At 38.0% G+C, this 25,025-nt stretch overlaps 1 protein-coding gene across 5 annotated transcripts in view; it reads left to right on the forward strand.

Annotated features, from left to right (window-relative positions):
* The window catches only part of LOC143357084 (basic helix-loop-helix ARNT-like protein 1), a 121,665-nt gene that overhangs the window by 11,143 nt on the left and 85,497 nt on the right, over window positions 1–25,025 (forward strand). For 2 of the 5 annotated variants that reach the window (XM_076793291.1, XM_076793293.1), the window contains exon 1: window positions 15,470–17,146. In XM_076793291.1, coding sequence (XP_076649406.1) covers window positions 16,995–17,146 — 152 coding nt within the window. In that variant the 5' untranslated portion in view covers window positions 15,470–16,994. Of the gene's footprint in view, window positions 1–11,701; window positions 11,793–15,469; window positions 17,147–25,025 lie in introns of those variants that run through there. The other 3 variants (XM_076793290.1, XM_076793292.1, XM_076793289.1) reach the window with 3 other exon arrangements.

Raw genomic sequence — 25,025 nt, forward strand, 5'->3', positions numbered from 1 at the left:
AAATTACACTCAAAAAATATTGGAGTGCGATTCAGTATATACCACCAAGGGTGCTATTCAATTTAATCAGAGCTGATGAAGAGTGTTAAGTAGCAAAGGTTCGATGCGAGGAACTTTGTTGTTGTGCAGTTCTTATATCGTTTATGCCATATAACAAAATTACAGTCACACGGTGCTTAAAAATTGTGAACTGAAAAATGGAATAAAATTGAACAGTGTGTCGTGTTGATTCGAGAAGGAAATGAGAGTATATTTAGTTTTATATTCTCTGAAATGGTCCATAAAAATGTAAATTAATTTAAAGCTCGGTAGTCTGGTGATTACAACCTGAGGAACCACGTGGGTCGCGTGTTGATTGTTGAGGCACCGTCGATGCATTCTTCGAAGCGGTATTTTACTTTGAAAACACGCGAATGTTCGATTTACTTTCGACAACTTGCATGACTAATAACAATCGATCGAGTGTAAGATGTATCGTACACGTGTACAGACTGTCCCAAGGAATGATTAAAAGAGAGACACCGGATATTTTCGAGAAAAAGTTGGTTCAAAGGTTTACGAGTTTACTGTGGTCGTTGAAGCGAGCTAAGAAACATTTTGCTTTAATTAGGTTGCCTAATAAATAGCGCAGTTTCTCGTGCAATTTTTATTTTGGTTCGTAGTTTTTGTTGAATTCACGGGTCTCACAACTCTATTAAATACACGATAACAGGATAAACAAACTTCTAGGTTTGTCTCTTTTTGCGAGCATAGGCTATTAAGCCGTTACAATGCACACTTATCGGCCAAGTTCCCGAACGCTATTACGTCGCCTGGCATTGCGACTTATGATAATCGTATGATTAATTCTTGAGTTAGCTTTAAGTAGACAAGACATTGGTAGTCGTTGACTTTTATCGCGCTGACATTGAAATCGCGCTAGATGTATTACTATATACATTTTACAATCGCATGAAACGAAACGAAAAGGAGACTTCTTCAACTCGTTTTCTCGAAAAAGGAACGTGGTGAATCTGTTTAACTTTTTTCACTTCGTCATGACTGTAACGAAGATTATCGTTTGCCCTCATGATCGACGTTATGTAGTGTTAAAGATATTACCAAAACTAATTAGTTAATGCTTTAACATTTCACATTTAGAGTAAATCTCTTTAGCAATTAGGATCAATATCACGGAATGACAAAAATTGAGAGAACATTTAACTCTCAGACTCCTGCGAGTTCCAGGCCTATGTCGGAGTCATTTCTGACCCACGCCGATATTTCACTACACTTTTCTCTCGATATAAGGCGATGGCTCGGGACCGGCTTTCCTCGTAATTCGGATCAAGAAGAAGAAGAGAGGGTACCGATTTTCTTATTTCGAAATAAAAAGCGTCGTCTTATATCGGAATAAAATCGTACATATTGACGGTCGCTCGAGCTTACCCCACCGCTACGGTTCACCAATTACTCTGGCATAGCATACGTTTAAAAATGAATGTATACTGTGTCATAAATTTTCTCTACTTTTTATTTTGTGGAGTCAATTAATTTGGCATCTTTCATAGCTATTTTCAAATTCTAAAAAAGTAAGTCATAAGGAATGAAAGTGACTCTAGTAGCTGAACAATCTGACCTCGTGAAATAAATTTTGAAGCAACCCAGTCAGAGTCGGTACGGTGCACAAACATCGTCCCCGATGGGTTAATTTTATGGGTGTTTAGTGTACAAGAAACAAAATAGTTACACTTATTTTCGCTTGGAATGGCCATCTTATCACAGTCTCCCCTAACAAATATTTCGTCTGGAAATAATCGGTACGATTTCGAGGGTAGTAGCAAACGGAGGTTATACTTCAGTTTTCCTTTGATTTTGTGGATATTTAGTTTTCACCGAAATTAGGAAAATACACTGATTTTAGCTTAGAATGTGCCTTAGAATATTATGTGCTGGTCTCCCCCAGCAGATATTTCATCAAACTCGCGTTTCTGGAAATAATCGGCAGGTTTCGACGGGAGCAGCGAACGAAGTATGTGTACTGTAGAACCGTCAATTGGTTCGGTCGAGCGTCGTCGTTAACCATAACCAACCGAGGAAAGAAGAGAGAAACGGCGGGCGGTCGCGCGTGCACCGACACGGCCCACCGTTTCGTCGTCGTTGATCACGAACTTGCCGATCACACGTCGACCAGACCGAAACACATGCACGCGAAAACAGACACGTACGAGCACAGATCCATCCACACGTACATACACAGGTATTGGGACACGCGTACACACCTAACGCGGGGGTTATCCTCGTGTAATCGTGTCTCGGTTCTCTTTCCCCGTGCTTAGACTCTCGTGCATTCCTCCGCCCACGGGTACCGGGCGGTGCTCGGTTTACCCTACGCTCGACCAGGAACAACCCCCGAAAATCAGCCCCCGAACGAACAAAGAGAGTCTAGTGTCTAGACGGCTGAATATTACCGGCGACCGGCGGCATGCACCGGCGTGTTCCGCATTTTCTTTGTTTGTTTCAGTCGCTCGATACTCTCCGCGCGTCGCTTCCTGTGCCTCGTATTTTTTAACGGAGCGAGCCTCCGAGCATAATACGCGTCGCGCGTGCTTTACCCTGTACCCGTTCAAACGGTATTCGTGTTCCGTCGGCGATCTTCCATCGTGCTCCGCGACTTGGTTACCCTCCGACCAGGGGCTGTTTTCTGAAAACGAACGGGGATGGCCGGAACGGGCACGCGAGGAAAGATTGCTTGCTTCGGTTCCCTATCGGCCTCGCGAATCAGCCGCTCGGTTGACGAACCGATCGACTCCGCTTTTCCTAGTGTTCCTGATTTCTCAACATTTTTCATTTCTCCAGAAATGAGAAATAAGACTATATTTCTCGAGAATTCTCGAGATATATATTGGGAAACTTTTACCAAACTTTTATAAAGTGAAACATTACGCTTTTGTTTTGAAATGACTTCTTAAGAAGCATAATGCGTCTAATGTAGAATCAGACAATCTACATCTTCTTTTTTGAACAAAATCTGTAGCCGTAGAAAAATTTCTTTCATTTTGTGTGGATGTTGACTTTATCGTATACAGAACATCCAAAAGTTGCTGAAGATTGGGTGTCCTTTTTCCAGTGGACTCAAAAATTTGGAATTCCTTTGTTAGAGTCCGGAATTTATTTTCTTCCGCCGCTAAACTCTTGACACTAAATTCTTGAAGGCTGTCTGCAATTTCTAATTCTAACTGTTTTTCCAGTGATAGTTCCTCATTCTGAGAATCTGAAAGTTTTTCACTATTTTCATAAGAATCATTGTTATATTTTCCAAAAAGTCTGCTTAGAATTGTTTTTTGCCATTTTATACATATCTGCCTTGGATGTTAAATAAAAAAATTTATCTTCTGTATCTTTTTGCAGAGATTCTGGATTATGCAGATATTTTGTAAGGGATACAACAATCTTGTCTCTTCTTTTAGATATTTCTTCTTTAATAACAACAAGAAACTCATTACTCAATTCAGTACTCAGTTTTTCTAAAGTTTTAAATAAGAATTTAAGAATTTATATATTATAAAATAAATGAGATTCATAAGAATTTTCCTAGATTTAAATTTCTCGAGAAATGAGAAATAATCAATTATAAAATTTCTCGAGAAATTCTCGACAAAGAATTCTCGAGAAGGAACACTAGCTTTTCCCAAGTTTCTCGATTTGATTACAGTAGGGTTACATTTATCTCTACTGTTATTGTTACAGTCAAGAACAGTAATATAGGACACCCTACGTTACTTTGCGTTTCCATATGATATCGGAAGAAAATATACATTTTTGGTAAATCAATTATATTGCACACATAGCTGTAAATATACATATGCTTCTAAGAAATGTGATGAAGAAAAACCTGAACATTGCAAGGCCTCAAGTGAGACAATATGATAAGACACGCGTCGTATTTTCCCGTAGTTGCAAATCTGCACGGGAAGTTTCAATATTGCATGTCGCGAAAAGTCTCCAGTACTTGGTATTTAATATAAATAGTTCACTTTGTTTTCGGTTTACCGACGTGGAGCAAAGTGAAGTGCGTCTGAAATGGAAACCGCTCGAAAAGTGTGAAAGTTTTCTATTGTCAGAATTGTTAGAAACATGCTAAGTAAATTTGTTAAAAATCTAGATAATTATGGTACAATGCGTGCTATTGAATAGCAACCGTCCGACGCGTCTGTTCATGACCTTCCGGTTCTACTTACGAAAACTAAGCCGCGAATTTGACGCATTTGCAAAGTCGATTTTCTCGAGGTCAAATCCTTGTATGAATAAAATTTTATTGTATATTGTTTCAGTCCATTTTCAACCATTCAGTTGAATCAGTCCATTTCCAGTTGTACCACCAGTTACTGCCCACTCGGTATATTATTTGAAAATACACATCTGATCTTTAAGATCTTGCCTTCAGTCTTTATTTAGGTATCTATTTTTACTTTTAAATCAAGTTTATTTCAATGTCAATGATTACCGTACATTCGACACGATAACATTATGCGATGTTTGGTGGTAGGAAATGATCGCGCACTCAATATAAATAAATAAACAGAATAAATAAAGTGAATATTAATCCAGTTATAAGAACATTACATTCTGCTATAGGAATGGAAAAACAATAGTTAAAAGGAAAATCATTTCCTATTATTCGAATTGCCTTGTCTCCAGGACGAATCGGATTAATAGAATCCATTGTTATTGGCGTAGCTTGTAGTCGTTATTGTGACATGTAAAATAGTAGGTCAGATAGTGATTCTCCAATATTTTATTGTGTTTATTCAAGCTCATCATTGGATTCAGTCGATGGACACGTATCCAATAATGTAGGTGCTTTCTGTGTATATAATCGTTTAAATACAATTTGAAAACAAAACTGTAATCCTAAAAAGTGATCTCGGAATATTGAAAAACATGGAAAACCGAATGAAATGCGATATTAAAATAGTAGATATACTGTGCCTTCAATCAAAATTCGGAGTATACCAATGTATCAAAAAATGCAGTGAAGAGCCCAGTTTTTATTAAAAAATAAAATGTCAATGAAAAACGGGTCCCCAAAACTGAATGTTTATATGTCAAAAATCGTCGAGCCTGTCATGTGCCGGGAGACAAAACTGATGAATCGTATGTCACAGGACATGCTATTTCCTTTTTTATTAATACTGACCGCTATAGCAGAGCTCGTAACAGTTGTGTCAGTTATCGAATCGATGAATTCCACAAGTTTATCAAAAATGTAGAAAGATACACACAATTTCTTTCGTATATTAACTTTTATATTTTCTGCATTGCACAATACAAAAACTACCTTTTACAAAGCGAGGGATCATAACGTGACAATGACTAACTAATCTTAAATGTATGTAATTCGTAACATTAGACCCTGCATACGATGCTCTAACTCCAGAAATGCACTAAAAGGTGTTTAACGAATTTTTAGATAATTCTTTGAAGAATATAATCTTAATGATTCTTTTACCGAACAATTAAAAAAATTTTTAATCCTAGCGTCTTGTGACCAATAGCAATATTTTTCAAAAAATTTTTTTTTCACGTTGGATAGTAAACCAATTGTTGTAACATAAAAAAAAATCCAAGTCGTATGGTCCAATATTTAAGAAGTTATCGTGCATTTTTGACTGCGTTCACTTGCTTCTGCTACATTTGCATTGATACATTTTTTATCTCTTATCTACGATTTCTGAAATTGTTACGGAAAATGTATGAAAATTTATATGTAAAAACAAACGAAAAGTGACTTTTAAAGAAAAGAGTATAGTTTCTCATCCACGAGAGAAAACAAATATACTAAAAATGCATGCGTCTAACTGGTGCAGCGAACAATTCCTTCTTCGAACACATGTTTTCGAGCTGTCATATTGAATTCTTATCAGAGGAAACGTCGCATAAGCATAAGACGCGAAAATAGAACGAGTACGAAGAGTTCAACACTAGACTTACCACGGTCGAATGAGGTTTGGTTCTTCTCTTGACAATGATCGAAATTACAAAAATGCATTTAGGAAAAATGATGGTATAAGTTTCCTTATTCAAACACTTGTTACAATAAAAATCGCGGAAAATGTAGGTAATTTCAATGTTGTAATGCAACGCTTTCTTAAAATGTGGTTTTAATAGAATTATAATAAAACCTAAATCGTTAGATGTAATAAATTTGTCATTCTTACGTGCAACTAGATTGTAAAACAGAGAATAGAGAATGTAAATTTTCGACTATTTTCGTTCAGTGGGTAGGAAACTTGATAGAAGTTTATGTAGACAATACAGATTTTAAGTTACGGTCTTAACAGAACAAATCTTTAAATTGTTAGCTTCAACAAGTGCGTTATTCTTCTGTGCGACGAGATTGAAATTAGAATGGAGAATGTAAAAATTTTCAACAAATTCCAATTAGTATCGGGTGTATGCGAAAGGTTTAGTCTTTTTCAATCGTTCAAGTAAATGATTACAATTATAGTGGATATAATCAACTTTAGTATCACCTTTTAATGTATCTCATTTGTTGCGTATAAATAAAACAAATTGAAAACAGACTACAACTTTAGCGTACACCTGATAGAAAGCCAATTATACAAGCCAATTATATCCTCCTAATTTAACCCTATATGCCAGATTTTGAATACCAGCTACAACCATCGAATAATTTTAGAATTATGTTCTGGGATGTATGAACTTGACATAATCTTCTTATAGAAATAGTACTCAAGAAAATGTAATAACTGGACGGTGGATTTGATGCATTTGTCAGAAAAATGAGTAGATGAAACATGAAACAGTGAAAGTATCTGGAGATTTTAGGAGGTTGATTATATTATTTGTAACTTATTAAAATTATTAAGAGAAGAAAAGTAGATGTCTATGCAGCTCCTATTTCTTGCTATGGATGCACAAAATTTTTATTTTGCATAAAGTGTTCATTCACTGGACAGATCACCCTATGCCGTTGCGCTGAAACCAGAAAGGAGAACGTAAATGTTCGGCCAACTCCAATTAGTGAAAACACGACAAATCTACGTAGAGAATCACGGCAAAATTATTAGTGATATTACCCGGCGTACGGGTCCGTACATTTCGTGCTGCAAGTGAGTGCATTGTACGTAGGCTACCTACCTCTGACGACCTTATCGGCTCTGTCATATAACGCGCACGCAGCAGAACCTAGTGATAGTAGAGCAATGTCAACGACCCTGTGTATCAACACAGACCTACCTGACGCCAGCTTCTAGATACAGACATCTACCTACATGAACGCACATACGGCTCTAGAAGACACGCGTGTGTCTGTGCATCGGACGAGCCGAGAGCATCCGAGAACCCTTGCCGCGTACCATTCAATAGGATCCGAACTCTGAATCGATATCTTTATTCAACTGTAGGGTCCTCGGTATCGGAATATTTTATCGGATATCTGCGCGCAGACTGGCACCAAAGTATTTTGTCGGTTCCTTTTTTTTTTCTCATCCTCTCGGTACGCCCGGAGCACATTTTCTTTATCTTCCCCGACGCATACGACGGCCTTTTATCTTTATCGAATGCAAAAATTGTCTTCTGTCACGAAATATTCTATCGTTTCGAATATCGCGGTGCTATTTATTGACAAATTAACTCCTTAACTTGTACCCTCGAGTTAATTCGAGCGCGCTAAACAGGCCAAACTGTGCACACATTTTATGCTGCTATGATTTCTCGCACTCGAATATAATCGAGAATTGAACATAACAATGTGAAAGCAAAGAAAAAAATTCGTTTTATTGATATTTATCATTTACATGGGATTGTAAGCTATAACACTTATTTATTCAAGAATAAAATATAGCCTTTTCCATGGAACAAAAGCGCAGTATATCAAAAATTGATCTTTTTTGGCCGGGTTTTTTTTTAAACTGTGATTTAGGGGGTTAATCACGGCTAGATTTCTCGCGAGACGGCGACGCGACGCGCGATTCGAATTGAAATGTTGCTGCAGTAAACGAAGAAACGAAACTTTCAACGCAAAGAATGCGCGCGTGCGATTTCAATTTCCGATACGATCTAAGCACGCTTCATGTCATCGCGTCGGCCAAGTAGTTCGACAATGTCCGTCGATTGAATACAACCATCGAGTGTTAGAGATATACAGGGCGAGTCAACAAGAACGTTTGAAATCGCTCGTAACCGATTGGCTGTGGTTGATATCTCAGAAAATACGAGGTCTAACAAAATCGAATTGCCATTCCTGCGACGAGTCTCTCGAAATGCAACAGAGAATTTGCTGGAAACGTTTTCCAACGCGGATCTCCGTGGAAGATAAATGTTGTTCGAGTCAACTGTAAAAACAGAAGTTAAATGAAAATGTATTTCCTGTTTTAATAATTTTAATAAGTCAGCATAACGTCATTCAATTCTTCTGGAGAAATTATAGTTTTCTATTTGACCAATTCATTTTTGTCATAAATGCATACAGTCAGTCTAATCGTGAATTTAAGCGTATTTACTATGCCTCGTTGTAGACGTTGTTGATAAATTGGACACAGGTGTTGACTTGGTCTAAATGGGTTTACTCGAGAGGAAAGCGTAATGTTATGTAATTTCTTTAAATCCTTTCATGAGAATGAATATTTGCATGAACTTCTGCAACGTAGTTATCAGAAGTGATAAAGCTCGTAGGGTTCCAAGGGTACATGATAGGTATTTTCTGATACCTAAGAGGATCCAGAAAATCCCAAGGTTTTGAGGGTCCCGTAAGTTCAATGAATTCTGAACCACATCTGGTCTGTTCTCCTTCTGGACCCTTGAAACTTCCAAGGTCCCCATTGACTCTGATAGGCCAAACGATGACTCTACCATGTATAACAGATTCGGTAGGGCCTGTTTCACTTTTGACGATTTTGATAAGCTATCTTCTGAGTACAATCTAGTCTCCATTGAGGTCTCTGAATCGGATGGAATTTCGTATGGAATGTAGATCAACCAAAGATTTTGTCCAACGCAGCTATTCACATCTTTGAGTTTTATAACTAATCGCGTGTAACGAATTTTGCAAGTTTTTGGAAAACCTTAAATCTACCGATCAGTACAGTAATATCTCGATACATAAGAAAGAGATGCGCACGATATTTGATTGAGTCAACGTTAAACCAATGATCAAACTTTTTGATATCTAATTATTTTTCTGTGAAACTGTTACCAGCAAATTTCTGACATTTTTCTCATTAAAATGAAACCAAACACGATATAGTTCCGAGCATATTTGTTTGTGTAATTGAAGATTTAGTAGAACCTCGACTATGATCGACGATGATATTGACGAGAAACGGTTCAATCTAAAGCGATCTCAACATGATTTATTGTACAAATTAGTAAAGATTTAATCTAACACTGTAGCTAAGTAACTTTTATCCGACCGTACGGATAGTCGAGGTTCTATTAAATAAATATGATCCAAACTGAGCCGTGTTTGGTGTCATTTCAATCAGAGAAAAGTCGCAAATCTGTTAGTAAAAGTACCATAAAAATGTGATTAAAGAACAAAAAAATATTTTCTCTGGATTAGTATCCAAGTCCCCGAGTGTTCGCCTACGTAGACTTCCCTGTGCTAAGTGGGCAGTACTAAATGTATAGATCTTGTTCTTGAAGTTTGGCAAAACTCACAAACCAAGTCTTGACCAGGTCCTCCGACAGTTTTCACAAGGTCTCCATGGAGTCGGCGCACTACTATTTCAATAAGCAATCAAAAAGCAATCACGATTTTCATCAGACCGCCGCCACTATAATTTCATCGACGCGCAGTCGCACATCACTCGGTTGTGTAGATTCGATCTGACAACAAGTAGATAGATGAGAGACTAATATTAAACTTTCAGTGAGAAATTATTACGTAACTGGGCGGGAAAGCCATTTGATAGGCTGATACTAATCGAGGTGCGAAAAAAGAAAAAAGGTATTTCTGTAGACTCGATCACGCGAATAGGGTCCCAATCGACAGTCCAACGGCGTAACATAGTTGCGTGACTCTGGACAAAGGAATCCTTGATCCTGAGCAGCGTTGACTGATTGTTTCGACTCTGTTCTCGTTATCCAAGAGAATACGCAATCGTCCCACGCGTTGTAGCATCATTCGCGATCTCGAATTACCAGCAATCGATCGGCGCCCGCCGATCAACACAGCACGTTTCAACAAAGTTGCCCGTGGAACAGAAGGATTTTCTTCAGCACAACAAGAATTACGTCTCTGTTGGTGTATCGAGTCGGTTCTATTAATAGCGCACTCCTACGATACGCACATTTATAGCCCCGGTGACGTACAAAGTGTTTATTTCGTTTGTAAAAGAATTCTATTTGTGGACTTAATTATGCGCCTTTAATTACGATCGAACGAAGCATCTTCAACCGCCTGTGTCTTTCGACCCAATCTTACCGGCAGATATTCGCGCCACTTGAATCCGAATTGCTGTATATGAGCGCCTAACTGTCCGACAAAAACATGTCTTTACATAAAATATTCATAGAATTGATGGGTGGAGAATATATGTACATATGTGTGCGTCAAAATCATTTCTCCGGCCGTATCCGTTGCCGGACGATCTTATTTATTGTTTACAAAAAATCACTGCGGAATTACTTGAAATAAAATGATCTTTCTGGTATATAAATGTTTGTAATGTCTGTGGACATTTTCGGGTTTCCCCAAAATAAAAAATTTCTAAGTGGATTGTAAGACATAGAAGTTGGACTAAAATGCATTCCTTTTTTCCATAATGTGTGGAAAATAATGTAACGATATTCGTAAATGCTTCTAATGTCTTTAGAGTTTTATGTTTCTTCTAATGACTTTACAGGTTTCATTACAGTCGTTTAAATGACGTAAAAGATTCTATCGAATTTAAAAAGAATTCAATCGAAAATAACTATACGTATGAACTTTTTGCTAAATCGGTTTATTAATCTGCAAAATATCCTTGGTACCATTTTAGAATTGTTAGCTCCATGAATTTTTTAATAAAGTTTTTCAAAAATACTTAAAGTGCAGTAAATTTACAGAAACGAATCTTCAAAACATTTACTTTATCAATGTATTGAATTCTGATTGAATACAAGCATCTAGTAATAAATGAACTAAAATAATTCAACTTCCGATTACGCTTCCCTATCATTATTAAAGAGCAGCTCATTTAAAAGGGGAACGTTGTGAATCATTATTGCAAATGGTTCGTAATTTTTGGTAATTCGAATTAAGCAATCAGCAATAAGAACGTAAATGGAGACACTTGCCAATCTGTACGGCAATAATCTGTGCGCAATAATATTCGCATAACTCCGATCAAGTTACAAGTCGTAATGTAGTCGATAGCACCGCGCATGAAGTTGTTTCTCTCGATTAGAATGTCGAGCGAACGATGGATAACGGTTGTATCGAGACACGTGTTGTTTTCATGTGTTGCATTATCGATGCGAATGCGCATCATTTATTTACATTATCAATCAATCGACTGTCATCGCGGTCTTCTGTGACGCGCGGTTGCCCCGTTGAAAGCATTATCGTCACCTCACCTTACAGCGAGTCGAGGAAAATATTTACGAGAGAAGAATCGAGGAATGGTGTGACAAGCTTTGAGAGAGAAACGCCGTCTGATAACACTCGCGACTCGTCCAAGGTAATGACATTTATTAATTCCGTATTGCGTTTCAGGAATAATCTGAAAAATGAAGGATGACGTGGACGAGGATGACGCTAGCGCGTCGTCTTCGACTTCGGTGCCGGAAGCGACGGTCTCGTGTGGGTAAGTGTCCGATCTTTTGTAGTCACATTGTAGTCAATCGTATTTCCCCCTCAGAAAACGCGAATACATCCACCAGTATAATTTAAAAAGATTACCAAGCTTTAACACTAAACATTAATCGAATTTATATACTCTATTCCGCAATTATTGAATAAGTTTGCAGAATAAATGTTCTCATTCGAGCACGTATTACAATAAGAATTGTACGAAATCTAAATAAAGTCAATCGTGTTGTGTTCTTAAGCCGAAGCAGTCTTAGCACATACTCGGTAGGTTAAATGTTAATTTTATCGTTTCAGCCACCTTTTAGTCAGCGAGTAAAAAAATTAATACAATCGAGAATTTCTTCTAATAAATTAGTTTGATCAAGTATTTTAATAATTGGACCAATTCTAGAACTCTATATTACATTTGTAACTTCAAATTGGAAGTTTAATTAATAGTTTTTCATCTTTGTACTTCGTTTATCCTTTGGAGGAATGCAGAGAATTAAAAAGTGACATAAAGAGTGTCACAAAAGTGCGTAAGCTATCGCCCTTGCGGGCGTTTAAACTGTTGCGTTTAAGTTTCGCAAATGTGCATATCTCTTTATTGGCTGGTAAAACATTCGTACAATAGAAAAGTGCATAGTCTATGAAATATGTGCGACAGTAAGAGAGATAGCTGATTTTACTTCATCGCCATCGCTTACCGCGCGGAAATGCATGTGTTAAGCGAACGCAGTCAAATATAATTTGCAAAATATATTACGTTCGTATTAAAATGAAGTCACAGTAACGCAAGGCGAACGTTCTATTTTGTAATTCAAATAGTGCTGTGCGAACGCGGTAAGTGTTCCCTATTTCGAACGATTCTCCCGATGCAACACAGTCCATTCAGAGCAGAAGTTTTGAAAATACAAACACATTCGTAATCCAAAAAACCGTAATTTTGAAACTTATTCTGCACCCTAAAAACGACTAAGCGAACGAAAATATTATATTAATTTATACTTCGTATTGTGCAAAAGTTGGAACATAGAAATTTATTAAGATAAGGTTTACTAAGATTGAATAGAAAACCATTTTGATAGCTTATGAAATATTAAATATTTACGAAAAGATATACTTTCTGTTAGCTATAAAACTGTTAGTCATGAAACCGTGAAAAGACCATTTCTTTTTAATACAGAGGACAACATGAAATTTCATTTTCCAGTTTCGATTTTGCGCAAGGAATTACCATATGTCCGATTGTATCATTCATCCTCACGCGCCCCGTATAATCACCCTCGTATGTCAACAACGCGTTGCGAGAGTATTAGTGAATGTTGAAAAATAATAGGTTTCTCTAGATTTTGTTTCGTTTTGTTTTTCTACAGTAATTATTTATCGTCAGGTAGTGTAGTTTTAACATAGTTTTTTGTTTTATTCATATGGAGCTTTAAAATTCACGACTAAATAAATTCTCTGAGATACTACTAAAAATGATTATATTATAAATAGACTGCGAATTTTATGCATTTATGACAAAAGTGGTTGGTTGAAATTTCAAATAGTGAAAAGATTAAAAGAATTTCAGAATATCGATGCATCACTTACAAGTTATGAAAATTACTAAAGATAACTATAAATTGTGATACACTTATCAAATTGGTATTTATCACAATTTCTATTTTCCATAAAAATCCGCAGTGTAAGTACAAGTCAAATCAATTCCTACATTGCTAAATGTTTTTGGATTTAGTAAAGTACTGAAAGTTCAAGTGTGTTCGGAATAAATATACTCGATTTCGCATAGGCAATCTGAAAAAGGTCATATGTAACAAAAATATTCTAGATCGGATGAGAAATGTTTCGATTCTGGAATCAAAACTGCGTCGACTGCAAAAAGTTGAACAATAAACAAGGTTCAGCTGTCGATTGTTTCCATAACAATTTTTGAGGTAACCGTTACTTTTGGCCCCCGTCCAATACCGATCGCCAACCCTAAACCACTCACCACTGCAACCCCGTTTAGCTTGCAGCATCAAACGCGAAACGTCTTTCACTTGAATCAATGAACGCGACGCACGTGCACGAAGATTCATTTCCTTATCGCGTGAGTTCAAATTAACTCTTTGCACACGCAGCTATTTTGACTCCATAATCCAAACATTTCATCTGATCTGGAATATCTTTGTTACATATGACCTTTTTCATTTTGTCCACATGAAATCGAGTGTATTTACTCGGATCCCACTTGAACTTTTAGCTATTTATTAAACCCAACGACATTTAGCAATGTTGGAATTGTTTTGATTTATAGTATATTAATTTTCAACGATCAGTGCAACAACCGAGTGCAAAGTGTTAAAATAATAAACAAGTTCCAGTGATCTTTTCCCATCCAAAGCCGATTGTCAACTCTATCCCTGTTAGCATCGCAACCCTCTCGCCCGAGTCCGTGATCGTCGCGCACGTGCATCAAGGTCGTGCAGTAATCGATTATTTTGCGATTACTTTTATAATAATTATGGTGGTCATAATCATTAACCATTAATTAGAATAAATTAGTAATCATGATTATATTTGGTCATTTGTAATCGTCAATCAATGATCAGTCAGTGTAGAATGAATGATAATACTAATTATCTATACTATTTATCTTTTATTAAAATTAACGTTACATGTAATTATGTATTCAACATTGAACTAGAACTATTATAACTACTACAGTCGAGGACAAAATTAAGTGCATACCCAAACGACTAAGATGGACGACTAAGATCTTCCTCTAAGATGTTAGAAGGATTAGTTTATTAGGTAATGTGCAACAAATTTATTTTTGAAACTACTACTGCTCGAAATTTCGAAGAAGAAAGTGGAGGTTGCGATTTTTAACTTTTCCATTCGAGCTCATAACGAAAATTTAAAACATCTGTTTCGTAAATCTAAGCGAGTTGTATAGATACACAAAGTTTCATCGAAATCTGTTAATGTTGTTGAGCTGTAAATATTTCAAGATGAGAGCTTAAGGGTAAAAGTCGCAAATTTCAGCCCTGTCAGGGAATTTTGCCCTTACGCGATCAGCTTTAAATGTTTGTAGCTCATAACAACGTTAACCGATTTCGATGAAATATTTACCGTTCATGACGTCAATTTTTTTCTTCGCAATTCCGACCAATATCAATTTTCTCAAAGTTTTGTTTAATGCTTCTACCATGTCAACAAAAACTCGAATCATTTGGACCAATTTTAAAAGAATGGATTAGTTTTCAAATGATGTTCACTTCATTTCGTCCCCCACTATACGTCCTCTATTTAGTCACTAAAATCAGATTACTTTTCGGCCAATTCTGGCGTTAAATAATAAACAGATTTCAGCGATTATTGATTCTTGTTATAAAAATGTTTTGGGGGTAACCGTTCGTTTTCGTCACTGTCCCAATCACCACCCCCTGTCAGCACCTCAACCCCGTCAGATCCCAGCGCAACACGGTCTCTCTCAGGACTCGGCGAGGTAGTCGCGCGTGCATGGAAAATTCATTTCTTATCGCGTGGGTTCGAAGCCGCCTTACACAAGGGAACCGCCTAAAAATGTGTTGTTATCATGTTGCGCGGTCCGAGCTTGGATAGCATTGGAAGACGAGGGGAACGACGATTGGTCGCTTCGACGGGAGGGGAAGCGCTGATTGTGGACGGTAGTGGGGCACAGCACCACCGGCAGTTCGTATTCGGCTGTCGTGCGTGCCGCGTCTTGCCGGTGTTCAAGCTGATACTCGAGAAAAATCTGATTTAGTGTGCTCCGAAGTTCTTGTATTCTCTTCCTACAAACGCAGTGGTTCGTCCAAGTGCATTATACTGTCTATCTGCTGCATGATCCGCGAACACGGTGACCGGTCCAAGTGTGTGTAACTATACCGTGCTGCTTCTAAGCCGCGCAAAACTGAATCCCGGTGCCTGTCATATAAATAGAGGATACGCGTTCGAAACGGACAAGCGACGGGACAGTTTTCTATTCGCCGTCCGAGTGGCACAGTTCCGGAGCGGCTCGCACCCACGGAATGCATAGCTGCCTTTTCTACAGCGTAAGAGGCATTCAGGACAGTGTGTCAAGGTCGGGGCTCCCTCGGCGTTATGATTCGGTTCCGTCGCGATTCTCGCGCGATCTAATAGAACGGCGACCTTGAGGAGGGTCAGCCCGTGACCATCCCCCGAGATCCCTTTGATCCGCGGGTGCTCGGATCGATATGCCGGCGGCTCCTTAATGTGTTTCCGGACTCGCGCGGATCTGGAGCACGGTGTCAAGGTCGGGATACCGAGGAATCCGCACTGGCCGTGTCAGAGGCCACTGGGAACGTTCGTTGCCCGCGCGATCTTGACAGTCGAGGATCATTGTCGCGCGGAATGAACGTTACGCTAACGTTACCGCACCGCCGCGGTCCCAACTGCTATCGTTGACGGACTTGATTTTCGTATCGGAGCGTACGCAGAGTGCTTTGGTTTTTACTCTGGGTAGCTAAGAAGACAAGCTCGCGGAGCGGGGCAGGTCGTTAATCCGGCGTCGAGTATCAAACTCTGACGGGACAATAATCGCTATACCGCGGCGTCATCGCCGAGAAAACGGAGCTGCGCGGTTTTTTATTCGTGTTACTTTGCCTGCTCCCCTCCCGGTGATCGCCTCTCCACTGTCCCGGTTTTTGCCGAATGTTTGCTCGTGTCGTTCGCCGGCGCGGAGATAGAGACGTTTTTATCATTCGGTCGCGGCGAAACGGAGCGATCGAACGAGCGAGATTAACCAGGCGACCTGGCTAATTTTAATTCGCGCAACAAACAAGCCGCGAGTGAGGCTGTCGCGCGATAACGGGGAGAGAGAGCTGAACGGAGCTGTGAGCCCGTTCTCCAATATGGCGAGCGACGCCGAGGAGGAGCCTCGTTCCTCGAGCGTTTCGTCCCCGATTTAAGCGGAGCTCTTTCCCGACTGCTCTTCATTTATCTCTCTCCGTTGTGTCCTCTTTAGAAAAAAGGGATTATCTTCTTTGTGGTCACGTGTGCTCGAAACCGATCGGGTACAACATCATGAAGAGCGACGATCGTCTAACGGCGATCAATCTGGTTACACATCGTGAACTGAAATCTCGATGTCTGTGCGAGTGCGTGAACCTGTAGAAAACGGATTTGTGATTCGGTGAAGTACCTGTTGTTGTTATTGTTGTTGTTGTTGTTGAGAACGACTTCAAAAATGTGGATGAAACAACCGGAACAGGTGTACTTGCATCCCCAGCATCCGCAACAGCACGCGATGCACTCGGGGATGATCGAAGCAGACGAAAGGTCGCATCATCGCCATCCTCATCATCACCGACCCACCGCCATGGAGTTGCCTGGTCCAAGGTGAGGATCGTTGTTCTATTATGAGATAAAGGTTCGAGCAGCCGAGGAGGTGAACGGACACGCGCGCGATTGGGCTCTTGCGAATCGGTGAACCTAAACCTTTAGACCATTAGGTTTTATTATAACCTATTAGGTTTTATTGCGACTCCAACCTATTAAAATATGTTGTCATTAGACGATGCGGTTCGGGTCGGCACTATTTTATTATTTTCCACTTTCGCTGTCCAAGTTTCGCGCGCTTTGACGTACTCGAAGGCTGATAGTATTTGATGGGTAAAGTCGTTTCGATTGTAGGAGAATTTGCGGTGGCATAGTGAAGGGATAGGGTATAGTGATAGCGATAATCTAGATAAAGACACAAACTGCTTTTCAATTTTCAAAACATAGTGGAGCTAGGTGTTCGACGTGTGCTTGATCTAATGGTAATTGACGTGTAAAATTAATGTCACCGAATATTAATTTATTAACACTGACAATGAGATTAATTATATTACAGTATGAGGTAAAAACTTTACTGTATCGAGTATCTGATAATTGTTATTAATTACACTGATCGCTTCAGTGAACGAAATAGGTGAAACTTGTGCGAAATGGAGAAAATTCGTGCGACACCATGTTAACCGGAGATACATAAATGAGGAAATATATTAAATATTTCAATTTATCAAATAATTTATAAAATACTTTTATCTATTCATCGTTGCTTTGGGTGCATAAAATCCGTAGTCTAGTCGAAACAAATTTTCTGAAGGTAATTGTGTTTTAAAATGAATATATTCGGCAAAGTAGGCATAGTGTGAAATGTGTGATGTCATGGTCGGATCGTAAATATAATATCCTGTTTATTATTAGATTGCGAATGTTCATGCATTTATGACATTTGCGAGTTCATAAAACACACAAAGCGCGTTTAGATATACGATCATTAGTGACAGTTCTATTCTATTGTTGCCATAAACTGTCTATCAGTCGGCGAGATTATTTTTCTGCTCGTGTTCCGCCTTTCGTGGAATAACTTGCGAAAGTTGCAATTTTCATTTACGTTCGAGGGCAGGTCGATACATTTTCGAAGCTCTTTGCAATCATAATTTTTTAAACGAACGGTTTGGGTGAATGTAGAGAAAGTTTGTTCTGATCGTAAAAGAATTATTGTTAATTCTTCGTGCAATAAACGTTGGGGCGATATTAAAGTTGGTTATCACGGAACACCGTGCCGGTAACTGGGTTAGCAGTTCGCTGGCAATTCGTGCGACGTCGTATTTGGTTTGATGCTTGCCCACCCCCCTCCCCTCCTCCCTCATCCGAGAAACGATCATCGCTCGTTCTCTCCGCCGAGTTGTTTTATTTTCTTTTTAATCGTATTACGGTCAAGTCGCAACCGGTTTCAAAATTAATGCAAGAGAGAACGGTGCAAGTTACATACTGCTCGGAGCGCAGAGATTGCAAAAGGTCATGATATTGCTTCAACCTTGGAACGTATATAATTCGCGGACTACTCGAACACAGATAGCAGTTGACGTTATGCTTATTGTGTACTTGCGTTAAACTGTCTTCGGGGAACTCCGTCCGCTGTGTGAACGAACTGTTCGTTGCATACAGTTTTCGACTTGCATCGAGTTTATTGCGCTGCAATAGACGAAGTTTCGAAGGTTCTCCTGAAAAGAAAATTCGAAAGAAGTGCAGAATATATTTCTCTTCTGTTTTATTCGTTTAAGACGAAACGATTTCGAACGGAAAACTGGTATAAGCGATATCGATTTTAGTTGGACAAAATTGAATAATAATGGATGTTGATTAATTATTGCAGCCTTTTCGTGAGAAAGTAATCATTAGACTGCGGATCTGATGCGTTTATGGCAATACAGTGAGCGAAACACAAAACAGTGAAAATATCACAAGAATTAACAAGGACTTATTTTTATCTTATTAGAACTGCTGAGAGACAAAATTTATTATTATTCCACCAGAACTTCGTGTGATTGATGCATAAAATGTTTATTTTTTGTTTTATTTTTTTCTTATGTAGTCAATATAAATATAACATACTGTACAACGTGACCAACAGAAGGTGTAATTATTTTGTACTAAGGAGAATGTTCCGAAAAGTTTCGTTTTTTAATGAAATAATGTTGAAAATTCAATTGGTGCGCCTGCGTGCTTTAAGTAGAACCGGCAAGCAATGAACCGACGTATGGAACTGCATTGAACAGCAGTCCGGACTAACCCAAAATTCAAATTCCACTGTTCCGAACATTAATAAACTAATGTAACCGCCAATTACATTATTAACGCTACACATGAATTATTTAATACTAGCAAATATCAGAACCGACATGATTTTGAACAGCTGACCCCAGCGAATACTAATTTATGTTACAATTTGCAACTACTAATTGAACAGCTTCGAGCAGCATGATAAAAGACAGGTTACGCTCATATCGAATTAATGTTAATTTATTGCTAATAACACGCTTCAATTCCTTTGTTTTGACCGCGCAATCTTTTTCTTTATCGAGGACAGTTACATAGTATTATACAAGGTGGTTCAAGATAAGCACTCTTTAAAAGAACGCAAAAACATTCCCTTTCACCAATGAATAATAAACGAACAAAATGACTACAGTGCTAAATTTTCAATGTCAATCGCAAGGAACAGAAGCGAAACGAAAATGTGTTTCTTCTTTTAACAATTTTAACGAGTCGGAAATGCTATAAGAATAGTCTTAAAGTCATGTAACGTCTTCACAGTTTGGAAGTGTATTTCTCTTGTTCAGTTTTGTCATAAATTAATCCAATCCGCAGTGTTACGTTGCACAGATAAACAAGTGCAGCGATGCAAGTAAAATTATAATTCGTTACGAAATGATGCAATTTTACGAAAACGGAGGCAACACTTTCCCTCGATTCGTGCTTAATGCTATCTCATGCGACCACCTGTTTTGATGCATCTCTGTTACGACGACAAATATCGTCTCGATGGTTTCTATTGTCATCGTTACTAGCAATTTTTAGTCTCTTCTTAGAATGATTGATTTCACGATTTGATAGCATGCTATCGATGGAACATAACATATTAAGAAAGTCTAACTAATTTTAGAATAAAATAAAGTCGAAATAATATTTTCTCTTTTGTCATCTGAGTAACTATTTTGAAATAATAATAGAATTTCTTGTGGAGGATGTGACTAAAGAAACGATTACAAATATTTTGAGAATACAGACCGTCCTCTTTTCAATTTTGTTACCTATGGTGGAAGTACTTATTTTGATTCTGTTTATATTTCATATAAATCTACTAATGGTAAAATCTATTACCATTTTCTAAAATCTACTGCAAATAGGACCCAAGTACTGGGCCTATATTAATTATACTGATTCTTAAAACATAACCAATATCAAGAAAGAGATATATAACACATATATTAACTGATTTTCATTATGCTTTAAAAATAAGTATCATTAATATAGGAACAGTAATTGGTATCCCCACAGTAATTGGGTCCCTTTTTGGCTTGGTAGATGTGTTATTGAAAGATACATTGACGACAAAGAGTGACGATTTCAAGCAGCGAACGCGTCATTGGAGAAAGTCTTGACTGAAGGTAACTTTTTCCCCTGTGTTATCAAGGTCATCAGTATTTCTTTCTGCGACCTAGGATATATCGAGTTTTCTTGCTAACATAGCCACTGCACATTACAATATGCACTCGTGACTCCTAATTCGATCGCCAAGTTTGCACGTGATTACTACACTGCGAATTTGATACATTTACGATCAAACTGAGTTGATGAAACACGAAACGATAAAAATATTTAAGAAATTTGTAAATACCGTTGCATTATTTTTCCGTCTACTAAAATTATTAAACGGAGGAATCGATCTTTATTTAATTCTTACTTCTTGCAATTAATGCAGACCATTTTTATTTCGCATAAAAATCCGCAGTTTAGTGATTTATTTTCCAGCACAGGCAATATCGTAAAGTCGAGCAAAAAATCTCGAATAACGAACATTATTTCGAAGGGAAAACGAAATGATCGTATTTTGATAAATCAGGGAAAAGAGTATAAAATTGATTGAACTTTTTGTGTCATGCATAATTGGAAAATCGGATTCGAAAAGGTGAAACAAATGCAAACAAATTGGATAAATGGAAAAAATTAATTGTTATCCATTAATAGCGGCACACGGACTGTGCAAAGGATTTTCGCTGCACCGCACCAGAAACGTGAACGACTCGTTGAAATTTATAGTTGCAACCAGACCGTGTTGTGTCGACAATAATTTCATATCGTAAATAAAGTAGTAGATTTCTTCGGGCAGCCGCCTATCTTTAGATAATCGTTTGTACAAAAGAACCTCGATTAGAATTTATTATGTTCTCGTAATCTATAGATAGCTCAAGGTACTATGACCACGATCTACGTCTTTGCTTTTGTTCGAAAGCTTGGGAATCGTGTTATAACCACTATTTTCATAATTATTATTGCAATCGTCACAGGCGATTGTGGTTGGCTGGGTATTGGGATATTCCACAGAGAATATTCGTTTTGTTTTTCCAGTTTTCAATCCACTAATGATACATTATCGCTCACAATGCACATATTCTGCATGTGATTTGACCTAGATCTTGGTCTTATGCAATTTTTAAACGTCACTGGAAAAAAACTGAAAATTGTTACCTTACTGCAACGTTCCTAATTAGTATCTTTCATTACCTCCAAGGTTAATAAACTATTTTCCATTTTTATTTATATTTAAATTATCGAATTAATTGTTATTTATCTCAAACCAAGTAGAGAGCAAGCGTGAAGGGAAATGGGAAAAGCCCTAATTAATGTCATCGCTCTATGCTTTCTGATCGCGTATGCCCGAGGTAGCACAATCACTGAGCTGACTGGGTTCACACTGCGCGCGTTGGAATCTTTGATCTTCAACTGCAAATATCTCGAGAGCGAAGCCTCGACTTGCAAAATGATACAAGACTTTTCGATTCGTAATCACATCGGGAATTTTTTAAAATTGATCGTTTCTGCCCGTGTGCAAGCGACGAGGTACTATGCGCGTTCGTGATCAATTTAAATTTACAAATTGAATATTCATCAAATAATAGTTGTTAAAATGAAATCATTGGGGCGACAGTGGATCCAGCGATCTGGTTGCGTTCTGTATTCACAAACGGGACCCTCTGAGAACATGCTTTCTCCGTGGCCGTCCCGATAATAAAATTAGGGCCGCTGGAATTTACGAAACTTTCTCTAAATTTTGGTGGACACGCTGCGCTAGATCAACGACGCCACTGTTCACCTAATCCGATTCACATTTTTAATCCTTGCGCAATGACCAGCAAGATGTCCTGCGCAACAAATTGGATACGAAATTCTCGAGCAATTATTTCACGCAATTTCGCTTCGAATTTTAATTGAAAGAATTATAAATTAAAAACAGAAAATATACTAAAGATATAAAATTTCATGCAATGGTTAACGTTGACGTACAATTAACACCATTGACTGTCAACTCAAGAACGGCAGGAAATCCGCCGAAAATAGTTAATTTAACAAAGCTGAAACTGGAAAGATAAGATTTATTATCTATTCTAAGATCTTGCATGTTATATTGAATATATCAGGATCATAAACAATTTTTATATCTTCCCAAATAATTATAGCAGTTGGCACGTTAAGGGAACCTGATTGTAATTGCAAATTAGTTACATTAATTTGTACATTTCTGCAATAACCTGGGCGTCGTTGTATGAATGAAAAAATCTGCATATTATGCGCAAAATTCCCCGTTTATGCGAGCCCGATTGACGTAATAAAGTGCAGAACGGCGTAGAACATTTCTTGGAATATATGTGTACATGTTGCTGTAGAAGCGTAGAACGATCGATTCTACGCGGGAAATTCTGTCGGAGGATGATTGATTTCTCTTAACCGTGCCCTTGCTGAATGAATCATTACGCAGAGAAGCTATTCAAATATTTCTTTACCAGCTAATGTGCTCCGAATGTGGTTAATGATTTTAGTAACTGTATAATAATGAGCCGGAGACTCGAAAGAGAGAAATGTTGTTCTCTGTAGCCAAGAAATTTTTTCGAAATTTTTGCGAGAATACCTTAAACCCTTTCAATGGCTACAGGGTAGGGTTCAAAAAGCATTCGTTTCTTGTACATTAATGAGGAATTAATGCTAGTCGTTATTTAGCATGAATTGGACTATACTTTTAAAAAAAATTATTAACGCTAAACCTACCAGGTCGAGTGACCGGTTTTAGATTTTATTTTAGAATTACTGAAATGATAAAGATACATTCATAGTATCCTAAAAAACATTTTTTATCATCTAAATAAGTGTAATCTTATTATCTTTTTTAATACAATACATGCATACTTACAGTGCTTCAATGCATTTAGTGTTAATTAGCACTATTACTGGGTGACTATTACCAGTTAACAATTATATATTATTTGAACCGTTAATGTGTAACTGAATTGCATCTATTTCAACTATAAAAAGTTCGAGTTCGTTCAAGTGTTCTGATTAAAGTACTCATAAAAGGGTCGTGTCTGTTTGATTAAGATTTGATTGTGCCTGGAAGTACCGCTTACATTTCTCATTGTATTTACAAAGGGTTTCAACCTATCTCGAACCAATCAGTCGACTCGAGTAACATAATCCAATAATTTCTCTTGGGATTATTATTTGAAAGTAAACTAGCGCGCTTCGTTTAAACATATCGGAGCCATTAATAGACCATTATTAGAGAACTGCTCATGAACTGATATCATCCTTACTGTCATTTTATTAGCGCTATCACGATCAAATGACCAATTTGTTCGAGCACATATTATAATGAAAATCTTACAAAATCAAAATAAATTCAATCGTTCCTCTTTCAGAACTCGCATCAATTACTTTTGTCGCACAGTAGAGTTTCCTGTTGAAACAGTAATGGCTAAGTTAATAAACGAATATAAATAATTACATACCATGTACAGTCGCTAATTCGAGAAATGAGATCGGAATTTATTTCTCACTTGGCGAGATGGATTGCTGTCCAGTTCGTCAAAACAGCCTCGCTTTTGAAATTGAATATTGCATCAAGTATAATTTGCGAGTTCAAAGGGTTTCAGGTGACGATTTCTGAACACCTGTGCGTTCTGTCCTCGACGCAGTTACCTTTTATATTTCAGATTACACGTGCGCGCGTGCAGCTTGTCAAAGTGTGGTCCGTGAAATCTCGCGGATGCGAGACTCCCGACGCAGTTTGCATGAGAAATTAATTTACTGCGACGACATTTATAAGGACCACCATCTGTCCGTTAACGTGGAAGACGGCCCCGCGTGTCTGACCACGAACATTTCGTTTACATATTCTTGGGAGGCCTCCGAGCAATTGAATGGAAAGAGCAAAGGCTATAGCCGCGCGTCGTTTTTTATGTTTTTCGCGGATCGAGACTCGTCGAACGAGTCGGAACAGCTCGAAAACTTGTGTAGAACACACTCTCGCACCGCTTCTCGTCCTATTTGCCGAGAATCAGGTAATTAAGCAATGCCTTTGAAAGCACTGACGATCACGTGAGACTCGTCCATTTTTGTCATTTCGTCGCCACCTATTGCGAACGGGTAAATCAAATAACTTTGATCGAGATCAGGAAAGGTTATCGTTTATAGTTAGTTTGGCTCAATGATCCTGAGAAGGACTCGATTTTCAATTCCATTACACTATTTCCTACTTCACGATTACAATATACAGGGTGTCTCAAACATGTTGTACTCCCTGAAAGGTTGATTCCTAACGTTATTTGAAATTACTTTTTCCTTTGTGAAAATGTTCTCCGCGGTTTTCTTAAGGAGTTATCAACGAGAAACA

Source organism: Halictus rubicundus, chromosome 9 (genome assembly GCF_050948215.1).
Source record: "Halictus rubicundus isolate RS-2024b chromosome 9, iyHalRubi1_principal, whole genome shotgun sequence".
Classification (NCBI taxonomy): Eukaryota; Metazoa; Arthropoda; class Insecta; order Hymenoptera; family Halictidae; genus Halictus; species Halictus rubicundus.